Source organism: Falco biarmicus, chromosome 9 (assembly GCF_023638135.1).
Source record: "Falco biarmicus isolate bFalBia1 chromosome 9, bFalBia1.pri, whole genome shotgun sequence".
Lineage (NCBI taxonomy): Eukaryota > Metazoa > Chordata > Aves > Falconiformes > Falconidae > Falco > Falco biarmicus.
In genome coordinates, this window is record NC_079296.1 from 18,020,695 (window position 1) to 18,033,356 (window position 12,662).

At 41.4% G+C, this 12,662-nt stretch overlaps 1 protein-coding gene across 3 annotated transcripts in view; it reads left to right on the forward strand.

Annotated features, from left to right (window-relative positions):
- The window catches only part of VCL (vinculin), a 60,329-nt gene extending 48,973 nt beyond the window's left edge, over window positions 1–11,356 (forward strand). For 2 of the 3 annotated variants that reach the window (XM_056351629.1, XM_056351631.1), the window contains 6 exons: window positions 254–556; window positions 1,115–1,239; window positions 1,566–1,751; window positions 7,115–7,318; window positions 7,940–8,044; window positions 8,767–11,356. In XM_056351629.1, coding sequence (XP_056207604.1) covers window positions 254–556; window positions 1,115–1,239; window positions 1,566–1,751; window positions 7,115–7,318; window positions 7,940–8,044; window positions 8,767–8,913 — 1,070 coding nt within the window. In that variant the 3' untranslated portion in view covers window positions 8,914–11,356. Of the gene's footprint in view, window positions 1–253; window positions 557–1,114; window positions 1,240–1,565; window positions 1,752–4,743; window positions 4,954–7,114; window positions 7,319–7,939; window positions 8,045–8,766 lie in introns of all 3 variants that reach the window. The other variant, XM_056351632.1, reaches the window with a different exon arrangement.
- The last annotated feature ends 1,306 nt before the right edge of the window (window positions 11,357–12,662 follow it).

Genomic DNA, 12,662 nt, shown 5'->3' on the forward strand with positions numbered 1-12,662 from the left:
TGGTAGATGGGTAAGAGCTTGGGAGGTCATTGGTGGGAGCAAGCTTGAGCATGGTTACTGTGACAGAAGTGCCACATAATCACAAGTAAAACTGCAGTAATACATTTGGTCTGAATCCCATGACCCCTTCCGCCACTCCCCACGCCCTGAGTTGGAAATACTTACTTTTATGGCTGTGAACAGTCTCTGGAATACCAAATATCCCTTTCCACAGATGAAACCAGAATATTAACGTGTCTAACTTTTATTCTAGGGTTAGTGGATGAAGCCATTGATACTAAATCTCTGTTGGATGCATCAGAAGAGGCTATTAAGAAAGATCTTGATAAATGTAAAGTTGCAATGGCCAACATGCAACCTCAGATGCTGGTAGCTGGTGCCACCAGCATTGCCAGACGAGCGAACCGCATCCTACTGGTAGCAAAACGGGAGGTTGAAAATTCAGAAGATCCTAAATTCCGGGAGGCTGTTAAAGCAGCCTCTGATGAGCTAAGCAAAACTATATCACCGATGGTAATGGATGCTAAAGCTGTGGCAGGAAACATTTCTGATCCTGGTAAGGGTTCAGTCAGCTGATTTCAGGTGTGTTGTTTACTGGCTAAAGATGATGTGAAGTAGTGCTCCTTTTGTCTTCTACAGCTGTGTGTCACCTTTTACGCAAATATTGTGTACGCTCAAATCCCAGAATGGTGAAATCGGGGTTGTACCACTAACTGCTGAATCCTACTCTTTTAAAATGCAGTCAAAGACCTTTGGCATATTCAAGGGAAAAGGAATCAGCATTCTAGTTAATTATGTGATTTCATAATCTTCAGTAGAAGTTTTGTTATGAGTTATCAGCAGTACTACTTCATATAAGAAAATATTACATAATTTCTTTTATTCTAAAAGTTGTTTGGGGAATTACTTTGGCTTTATCTTATGCATGTTGCATATGACAATAACATTTCAAACATGTAAATTCATATGAACAATTTGGTAGCTTTTAAATGTATTTTTTTCCCAGATATAAGTGTACTTGGCACGGTATGATATAGAAATAATTTTCTGGGGTAGTGTTGTAGTTCTAAATATTACAAGATGGTATTAAACTGGTAATGGGATTTTTGTTAAGGTTTGCAGAAGAGTTTCTTGGATTCTGGATACAGAATTCTGGGAGCTGTGGCCAAAGTCAGAGAAGCCTTCCAGCCTCAGGAGCCAGATTTTCCCCCTCCTCCTCCTGACCTTGAGCAGCTTCATGTAAGTGCAGCATAGTTTGTAATACAATACACAGTTGTCACTGACATGTGGATTGCATGCTGACACTACTTGAGTATATTTTTATTGCTTAGAAATAAAATGCATTGTCTGGCCAGCCATGCATACAAGCAACCTTAATAAGTCTAAAAAAATACCAATCCAGCTTTCAAAAGAAGAGATTTAAAGACTGTATTTCCTTTAACAGGGCGCACTTGAAAAAAATGGATGAGGCATGGGGCCACGCAATCACATCTTGCCGTGACACTATCCTTTACTCAATCTATATACTATTCCATTGCACTAAGTAACATTTTTGCCTTTCTTAGCTGACTGATGAACTGGCTCCTCCAAAACCACCACTTCCAGAAGGTGAGGTTCCCCCACCCAGACCACCACCACCTGAAGAAAAGGATGAAGAGTTCCCAGAGCAGAAAGCAGGAGAAGCTATTAATCAGCCCATGATGATGGCTGCTAGGCAGCTGCATGATGAAGCCCGGAAATGGTCTAGCAAGGTAAGATGTTGTTACAGCTGTCTTGTGGCAAAAGGAATTTTCTTTTCTTTTCTTTTTCTTTTTTTTTATTTTTTTATTAGTGTGTTTGGTCCAAAGTCAGCTGTCTCAATGACAGAGAAAGCCTTTTATAGACCAAATAGTAAAAACACTGCTGAAGGAGGAATTGGAAACCCTTTCAATGTTGGAGTGAACTAGGGTCAAATGTTCTAATACTCAGAATTGCTCGAATGCTTCATTATCATATCTCTGTGAACGCAAATATGCCTTGTACGCTAAGCTGTTTGTGATCCTTGGTGCTGGTATTGCCTAGAGAGCCACTAATACTTACGCCTTTCTCGGCTGACAAGCTCATTGCTATATCTAAGTGACTTTGAAAAGTCTGTATGGATGTTGCAGATGCCAGCTGCAGGAATCGTAAGCTGGTTTGTCTTAATTCCAGAAGGAGCTGCAAGTTACTTTGTAGTTAATCTGGTACATTTATGATTGGAAAAATGACCATATATAGATAGACTGGTCTCATTCTTTTTTGTAGTGAGTCACACTTGCTGTCAAGGTCAAAATCGAAGGATTTAATTTACCATTTCAGTGCTATGACAAAGCAGCGCGAGCTCATCAGTATTATAAATGCTAATATAACTTTTTTGCTTACACTCTTTTTGTTCCCCCAAGAGCTACATTCTACCTCTGGCAACAACTGAGTAAGAACTCCCGAGATTTAGGCTTCTGCAGGTATAAATTAAAGGTCAAAATTTGGCTTTTACAAATCTCCACTTTTTTTCTCTGCCAAAGTAGGCGGTGAATGAGAAGATGAACTTGAATGGCTTACAGCATCAACCTCAGTGCTTTGTGCTTTGAGAACATCTCTTTTGGAAGGACAGATAAAACACTATGAAGTCATCCTGCAAATCTGTTTGAGTGTCCCTTCTATAAAACAAAAAGCTCTATTTTCCCCATACTTCTGGATATACCAAATACCTATTTATCTTACTGAAGGGGTAGTACTGGAACGTATTAGTCATCTCAGAAGGTAGTTTTGAGGCCAAAAGCCTTAATTTCAGCTTCCTAAAAGTGTTTTGATGTTTGAATCATAAAATGGTAACAACAATACACAATAGGTTATAAAATGCTTTTACTAGATACACGCTAAATTACTTACACATACTATACACAAGCTAAATTAAATAGCACAACTGTTAAAATATTTATCAGAGTCAAGCAGCAGACCTTAAAACTCCTTGATTATGAAAGCTCTAAGCTTAGTGCCTTTAGTTTTATGAACCACTGTTTTCATTGCTGTTTCTTTGATTTGAGACCTACGTTTGTCCTTTTAATTCTTTTTTAGAAGTCCCATTTTAGTAATGAGTACAGTTACTCTGACAGTAGTTTTGGGGGAAGAAGTTCTTTTTAAAAACATTTTTGTAGTCTCTGAAGTCACTTACTGGGTGGAAGAGGGACTGATGGACAGTGGTGCTGAGGAATATGGGTTAGACCTGGAAAGACGGAAATGTAAGGTCTTGCTCATACTAAATCGCACCAGACTGTGTGTCAACTGTCTTCTACTTTTTTGCCCAATTACATTAGTCTGCTGGGACTTCATCATGTGTTACGCTTATAGCGGGGACGAACAAGTGCTTAGTCTTAAAAAAAAATTTGATAACATTCTTCATTCTTGTAAGATTTAAAATGGATTTAGTTTTTCTCTATCTTTACAAAAGCTCTGCTGTGTGGATTCTGGGCTTTTGTGTACGCCATGTTTCTCCTGGAGCACAAACTGAACACTGCCTATTGCTTTAGCTTCCCCTGCCTTTCCACTCATCCGGATAAATCACAGAATGAGGGATATTTGGAAACTTTTCATTAGATTAAGACATAAACAGAAGTTGTCTTTGAAGATGGGTGAATTTGGCAGTATGTAAAAGTTACAGCTTCCTTCTAAAGCTTCAATGTGTTTTTATTCGTGTAGATGTTTTTTCTATAAAAGGCCATATCTTAAGCAAAACACAGCTGAAAACACGTAGTTTTTGGTAGGGGTAGTTTGACTTCTATCGCTCTTGGCTTTAGTCAAAAGAAATACAGTTAGAAAACTTGTAGAATGTTTTTGTATTGAAATGTTGCTGTATTATAAATGTCTGTATTGTTATAACACTTACCTCTTCCTTGGGATCTATCCTAACACAATATATTTAATGTATTAATATATTTTATATTTATAATATACTTGCATCCTCTCTTTTCTTTTTTTTAAGGTAATGGATACAACATATTGTGGCAAAACAGTATCACATGCTTCATAATCCTCTTATTCTACTGATTCTGTACCAGTCTGGTTTTAAGAACTGTAATATCTACAGCATTAATAGCATTCCACATCACCTCCTCTTCCCATAATACTTTTTTTCTTTTCCATATTATCTGCGGTAGTTCAATACTCGCTTCTACAGTGTCCCTTGTCCCACCTTTTTTTTTCTTTTTTTTAAACCCTACAGCAAGCAGCGTCCGTGTTTTTTCTGTTATCATGCTGCGCTCTCTCCTTGCAACATACACATGAACGGGTTTCCATACAAAGCTTTCTATCGGCACAGATACCACAGTCATTGGCTGCTGTGCCTGCTTCTATGCAGTCGAAACGGCTTTCATGGAAACGGAAACTCCATTCATTTCACCATTGTCTTGCCAGTAAAATGTTGTTCTCCAAGCCAGCCTCTGTCTGTAGAAGCTGTACGCTCCGATGAAAACTGTTGCTGCATCTTTGAACTGTAACTTCTTAAAATTTTTGGTAACTTCGCTTCACAGGTGAAATGTTTGTTTCCTTCCGCTCATCTTGTATTCCTTCCCCTCCTCCCTCTGACCTGAACAGAGAGCTGCCGTATCAGATCCTGGGAGACCAAGAGGATGTTTTGGTCACTAAAACAGCTCAGTTCATGCTCTTCTACCAAATTCTGCTTCTTGTACTAACTGTCCCGTTTCTCCACCCTTGCTGCCACCTGCAAAGCCTGATGTGACTGTGATTAATGAAGCGGCTGAGGCTGGTGTAGATATAGCTGAGGAGGATGATGCAGATGTTGAATTCCCTCTCCCCTCTGACATTGAAGATGATTACGAGCCTGAGCTGCTGTTAATGCCAACCAATCAGCCTGTTAACCAGCCCATTCTGGCTGCTGCTCAGTCTCTACATCGGGAAGCAACCAAGTGGTCTAGTAAGGTACTCCTGAGTCTCCCCGGGGACTGATCCGTGTGCATCCAGCCATTTGGAACGCTGACACATTTGCATCACTCTTGATCCCTGCTGGGCCCGGCCATTCTGAATGAATAAGTGTGTCTGCACTTCATTCTAAGGACTGAGAGTGGCTTCACAAGTTGCTAGATCTGTTTGTCAGTGCCGGATTGAAGCTTGATTTGGGTCACTTATTAATATTCAGCGGCTTCCTCTCCCTTTGCACCTGCCTGTTCTTCTCTGTTATGGCAGTTTTCAGACTGTTGTAGGGGTCGTCTTCCCTCCCCCTGCCCCGTTCTTTTTTTCATTCGTTTGGGCTACCTGGGAAGCCATGGTTAATGGTTTCTTAATGACTTCCAGATACAGCAGAGTATACAGCAGTCAAGAAGTCATTTAACGTGTCTGTTGTGCTTTGCTTCCATTGATGCCAGCAATTAAAATACCTTCCAAGGAGGAATGGCTTTGTGTGGCAGTGTTTATGGAGGACGACTGACTGTCTGCTGGCTTGCACTTGGCTGTATTGCAGTTGCTGGTCTTGAGAGAATTCTTTTATGAAGAAGCTGCACTGAATGCTGGTAGCTGCTGAATTGAGGGTGTGTTTATATGGAACCCGTGGAAATCTAACTGAGGTTCAGACATTCACAAGTAGCCTGTCTCTTCTGTCTGAACACAAATGTTTGCAAGACTGGTCACTTTTCATATAGCATGCTGCAAAAGATAAGGTTGGTGTCCCATAACAAAAAAGGGTTAGGGATGTGTGTGTATGTATGTGTATATGTGCGTGCATATGTTGACGTAGATAGACATACTAAACTATTCTAATAAAAAGGGCTTTAAAATTGTTCTTGTCCTTTTCAGATTCTGATGCTTGGATAACTTGTTAGAGGGCTTCGTAAATGACACTGGTCCTCATTTCTTGGTCCTCCTACGTGAAAACATGGAAAAGCTTTGTGTTATGTCATTTGTATCCTGTCTGGTTACACTAGCAAACTGTTTAGCTTTTAGGTCACGGTAACAAATAGTTCAGCTTTTTGTCGCCTGTATTTGTAAAATATCTGGGATGACTTGAATTTGCTGGTAGTGAGTCAGGGAGGTATGTCCACAGGGATAGAGAATACATGTGCTAAGCTGGGTTCTCACTGTGTACTCGCTGCTGCGAACTGCATCGGTCATTAGTTGTGCAATTATGCTGAGGAAAGAGCGTGCTAATACTTAAACTCACTCTGCTGATATTTCACCCACACAATAGGGATGCTTCATGGCACCAAAGAGTTCGCTTTTGTCCCTCCATACACTAACAGACTACTAACAACTGATCCTCTGGGTCTGCTTGTCCTTGCACTAGGTTTCTCTCTGGAACAGTGTAGAAGGAATGGTTTAGCCTCAGTCCTACTTAATCTCTCAGGAGTATTTCTGTGACTGTAATTTTGATGTACAGGAAACCTGGATTTTAATGAAGAAATGTCTCTAGATTATCTTTTGAGCGCCTATGTTCTTCTCTCCTGGAAGCTTTATCTTAAAGGGGGAGATTTTGTCAAAAAGGAAGACTTACTTTCAAGAAATAACCTTAAAAAAAAAGTAATCGTTGCATCTCCCTGTGACAAAAGTTTTTGTATGTTACAGATTCTCTTCCATTTGTCCTTTAGCATTATAGCAGCATAGCTCTGATGCTTTCACTGCTTCAATTTCAGATGTCACTGGAAATTTTATGCTTGACTGTTATGACTAATTATTTAACTTAATTAGTGCTATTTAGTTTAACAAGCTATTTAGCACCTTTTTTTTTTAATTGAAAAAAAAGCCTTTTATGGGAAATCTGGAATTTCAAATGCTAATAACATGCTTTATCTTAAAACCTAGCCAGCAGAGCAGTAACTCTCATTCCATGGACAAACTAACACTTTTTTTTTACCACTTCTTTTCCAGTTTTGAAGCGAACCTTTTTTCCTGAGTGTTAGAAAGAAAAATGTCAGAAACCTATAATTAGTACAGATCTTTCCTGTTCCTTGAAGAAACCTCTTCTGTCACAAATGGTTCTTCCATCCTTAAGTTCTTGAAAGGGTTGCTACCAAAATGTACGCTGCTGTTGTCGTGACGTCTGTGAAGCTTCTGCCCCGGCATGAACACTAACTCGTGTTGTTCTCTTCAGGGTAATGACATCATTGCTGCCGCTAAACGAATGGCGCTGCTAATGGCAGAGATGTCGCGCCTGGTGAGAGGAGGCAGTGGAAACAAGCGCGCCCTTATTCAGTGCGCGAAGGATATTGCTAAGGCGTCGGATGAAGTCACTCGATTAGCCAAAGAGGTGGCAAAGCAGTGCACTGACAAGCGCATAAGAACAAACCTCTTGCAGGTAATGGGTTGTAAATGCCTCAAATACTTTTTTCTGTGCCTTTCCTAGCGTGAGCGAGCACAGGAGTTGTGGCAGTACATTGTGTACATCCTGGGCTTGTAAAGCTTTGTCAGGTTCTGTGTCTGTTTTTAGATCCCATGGCCGTATATATTCTGTGAAGTCAGGATTTGTTTACAGGTGAGTGGAAGATGCTTGTGTCCAAAGAGGTTTTGAAAAATACTGTGCTAGGAACACTGCTCTGACCTAAGCCTGTGTTGCTTTGTATTTCATCTACTCACTCCTTCGTGTCAAAGGGTAGTAGCAGAAATATAACACTCCTTAGTTTTGCAGTCTTAGCTAAATATACGTCATCCCATTCCTAACCAAGCAGACCTTGGAAAGAATATCTTGAAGAAAAGAAAAAAGTTGGCTCCATCCCAAAAAAATCCTAAAGCATGTAAAATCAGATTCAAGTATCCTACCAGTATTTGTCAGACAGTCTTAAAGGTTATAAGGTTGCCTCCGTGCTTATTCCTTATCTGGTAGTAAAACAAAACAAGAAACTATATCTGAAAACACAACAGATAATGTATGGCTTCACTTTACAATGCCAAGTGGTTTTTATCCCCATTCCTTCCTTAGGTCTGTGAGCGAATCCCAACCATCAGCACACAACTGAAAATTCTCTCCACTGTCAAAGCTACCATGCTGGGCAGAACCAACATCAGCGATGAAGAGTCGGAGCAGGTAAGAAGTGTAAAAATTGATGGTAGCGTGGAATTGCTGATCAGTTTTATGGGGAAGAATATACAACACGTACTATCAGCTGTTCTGGGAACTCGGTGTTTGGAAGCTTACCTCACCTGTTCAGTGAAGATAATTTTAGCAAAGCACCTTGCTTTCTGGCTCAAAAGCTACAGTTTAATAGAGGAACACAAAATCCTTCCCAAGCCAAAAAGCTTCTCTGGTTCAAACTTTTATACGAACAGTTGGTTCGTCTCCTTGATTTAAGTAAGAGTGAAAAGCAAGCCAAGGGGAGAACTTGCCTTCCAGAGCGGGTTTGACGAGGGAGGCGTAGCAGCACGCTCTGGTGGGTTGTACTTCAGCTGATTCTCCAGCAACATGGCGAGCGTTTGCCGTGCACTTGTGTTACCTTCCAAATGCGTGGTTTCCGTTGAAATCCTGCAGTTTGGGCTTCTGAGGGAGATGATTCCGCTTTGAGACACTAAGCTCTTATTCAGATTTTGAACAAATACACAGTGAGAAATGGGGAAGTCTTGTTCTGAGTCAGGGATAACACTTGCTGGTTTCCAGAGGCTAGTGGTTTCATTTCCTTCTTCACGGTTTAAATCGGCAATAAACTAATTTAGATGTTTGTACTGGGAGCCCTCGTGCACAGTGGGTGTCCATGCTGCTGTCCTGCACATGGCATTCACTGATCTACTGGTGAGTTTTCTTTTTCTTGACAGGCAACGGAGATGTTGGTTCATAATGCCCAGAACCTCATGCAGTCTGTGAAGGAAACTGTGAGAGAAGCTGAAGCAGCGTCCATTAAGATAAGAACAGATGCTGGATTCACTCTTCGCTGGGTCAGAAAGACCCCTTGGTATCAGTAAACACCACAGGAGTATCGTTTTCTGTAACATAAAATGCCTTTTTTTTTTGGAAACAGAAGAGATACAGTCACGGCAGCAGGTGCTGTATACGTGAGCTTAAGATTAGCTTATGCTGATGCCCCATTCTAAGGGTGTGAATTATAAGAGAATGCATTTCAAATGTCTTCGGAACGCGTTTGATATCAAACACCTCAAAACTGCTTCCGACAGTAGACAGTTCTTATCCTTTATCTTTTTTTTTTTTCCTTTTGAAGAGTCTCTTCATGAGTTCCGTACTCCCAGAAGCACATTTCATTTATGCACTGTGTATTCCAGTAGTTCCCACATGATGATATAAAACGTGGACCTCACTTTAAGCTTAGTGATGAGAGTCTAGGACACGACTGGTTACTTGGCAGGTTTTTTTAGGGACGATCGATACAGAAACATTCAACTTTTCCACAGGATTTTAGCTGGCTGTTCTTAAACCATGCAGAAATGATGGAAGGTGTGTGTGGGTTCATTTAAAGGAGGGGCAGCAGAACAGTTGTAAACTGAGGATTAAAATTCCATGTCTGAAATGGTATTTTTTTGCTTTTGATTTTTGCATGGCAACAGTACTTTTGACAAAAACTGGAGCTGTCTTTGTCAGCCCCCCATCACCCTGTGGGTAGGCGCTCCAGGGCTCTTGGTCCGTACTGAAATGCGTCGCCAGGGATGTTGGTGGCACACTGTTGGCAGCTTGAGCCTTACAGCTGGAGACCTTAAATCATGGAACTCTTCCCTTCTTGCTCAGTTCAGCAATGCATTGAGCTGAAAACTCCTGGTTCCCTTAAGGTAGCTGCATGTCCAGGACCAGAATATGCCCAGTGCTCCAATGCTGGCTCTTTCCTTTTGAAAACCAAATGAGCACAAGCAATTAATTCTTTTTTAACTCTTCCCTCCATCTAATGTTACTCCAGCCAGTCAAGGCGGGAATCGAAAGATCGTCAATTGAAAAAGAGCTTTTGCTTCACTGCCCTTGTTTACAACAATGCATGAGCTTTCTGAAAGCCAAGCGCTGCAGGGCCATGAAACCCTTTTCAGGTAGTCTGATGGCTACCAGCAAACAGTGGTTCCTAGGGCTGAACGTACTGGGGGATTTTTACTGGTCTTGACAGCGGGAGTTTGGAGGCTCAGAATCTTTATCAAGTTCTATTAATAGTGAATCGAACAAAGTGTTTACTGTATCTTTAAAAAACCCCAGACAAAATGACAATAAAAAAACCCCAGACAACCCTCCAGTTACTAAAATAGTCTTGGGGGGTGTTTTTATCCTTCCGTAACTGAACATGCCTTCACACATATGAATATATATTCACACACACATTCTTTTAATTGCTCTGCAGCCTCTTTTGGCATTTGACAGAACGGAGAATTATTTTAGCACGAGTCTCCGTACACGTGCGAGGAACGCTTTGCCCAGACCCGCTGCCCTCTGCATTCCCTGGCAATCGTGGCACGATCAGACCCACTCTTAACAGAAGTGCCCTCGTGGAAAAACTGCTCAGTGGCAGCAGCTGGAAGGAAGAGCCACCGGGCAGGTGCCTGTCCTTTGCCCCTGGCAGTGTCACTCTGCCCTGGGCTCGCTCCCTGCCCCCGCCTCGATGCACTGATGGCTAAAAAGGGAAGTTAAAGCGATTGCGATAAATCTGCCTCAAACGGAGCCGGGCAGGGGCAGTGAGTGCCTGTAACCGGCTCCGTGTGCTGGCTGTTAGGGAATACGCGGTACCTGGGGTCTTCCCGTAGCGTTCCCTTCCTGCGGTTACCTGCAAGGGGAAGAGGGAGGCCGGGGTGCCAGAGCCTTAACCTGAATGTCTTGCATTTGGTTGGTTTATACCAGCTCTCTAACAGAATGGTGATCTAGTAATTCCTATTTAATAGTAAATAACACTGAATAGGTAGAGGTTATTTTGAAGGGATTTTCTAAATAGTCTTCCCGTATTACTTTTCAATGCTCCTCATGTTTCCCTTCCCCGCCCCCAATTCAAGCTTCTCTGTGAGATATTTTTTTTTTTAGCATCACTGTTTAGTTGCTTGACTGATATTAATGCAATATTACTAATGCCTTTAATACATAATTTTTTATGCCAAAGATCAGTTTTTGTTTCTTGAGGAATGTTTGCAGGAAAGTTATGAATCATGGTTGCCTTTGATATTCTTCCAGAATGTTTGCTCTAAGTTCTTGAACTGTTTTGTAGCAGCTAAGATACTTGTCCACCTTATGCAATTACTGCTTTTTTGAACACTATTGGTCTTCAGACCTGAAATGCAGCAAAAAATCGAAAGAGACCATGAATGTCACTTAGAAATGTTTTACCACTATAAAACTTTGTTTATAAACCAAAATGTATTGTATAGTCTAATGTTTTCAACTTTTCTTTGGTTCTGTTGAAACAATAAAAATGCATTTGTACAAATGTCAGCTTGTGACCCTTAATGGTAATGGAGCAGTGGGTAACGGTGTAGAGCAGCAGCAAGTCAAAGCAGCAGAAATACTAAAGCAAAACAACAGTTATTTCTGCATTTTTCTGAACAGGAAAAAGTGCAACATTTCTCAACCAGAAGATTAAAACAAGTTGCTTCTGTCTTTTGTGCCTGTAAAACTGGTCATTAAAAAACTTAGTGGAAGTGGTGGTCCAGGAGGAGAAAATGGGAGTTTGGGCTTTGCCTGACCGGGTCGGTAAGGGAAGGACGGCTGCTCTGGCCAGTGCCTGGCTGCTCTGAGTTTTACTTCACAAAGAGAATGCAAGGGCCGTTAGTGGGGAACCAGTGTGCTCCTTCCCTCACCCCCTCTGTACGGAGCTCTTACAACCACTTCTCACTGAAAATTCTACCAGCCCGTGTAACGTTCTGACTTGGTGGAACCAACGTTTGTTGGCACTGTAGGGCCAAGCGTAGTCCCCCGGTGCCGGAAGGCATCTGGGATTTAGCACGAGCAGCTAAAATTCAGGTTTCATACTGTTCAATTTCATCCGTGTTCTAAAAATGACACGATGCAGTGAGACTGGGAGCGATGAGAAACCATCCTGGAAGCGTTTAACACACAAACATTTAGGGCAGCTGTACTGACAGAGGTAGAATAGGTCTTTGAATTTCACTGGAGCCTTCAGGTCGCTTTTTTCCATGAGTGGTTTTCCTGTGTTTCCGTGCTTACCATCGAAGTACCACGAAGCTGCACTGCATCTGGGGACTGGGTCCCTTGTGCGTATAACCTCCCGATCCACCAAAGCTCAAGGAACACACATCTGAGTAATTTCAAAGTAATTAAACCTTTTTCCACATCTTGGTTTATGAAGAAGATGGCAATACAGAAGATCCATACTATGATTGCCTGATGGCTGCAGAACTGCAGCACTACAGTATATCTCGTTCTCGCTACCCAACACGTGGGCCAAGGCTCATGAGTTTTTAGGGTTCAATTTGGAAGCGTTTCTATTTTCTAAATTAATATATACAGAATATATAGATCGTTCACATATGCACACACATATATGTATGTGTGCATATACATACATGTAATATGTACATGTACATCAATGTATATATGCATTTGTACCTAACCATTAGTCCTCTGTTGCTACTATCTCAGTTCAGTTCCTGGTTTCTGCTAACAGCTCCTTTTTACTATTGTCAGATACCACTGTTGTCTAAGCGGGTTATCTCCCGAGAGGATTTTACACATCATTCCCTACGAGATGTAATTTATCTTTTCCTCTATTTACCACAGC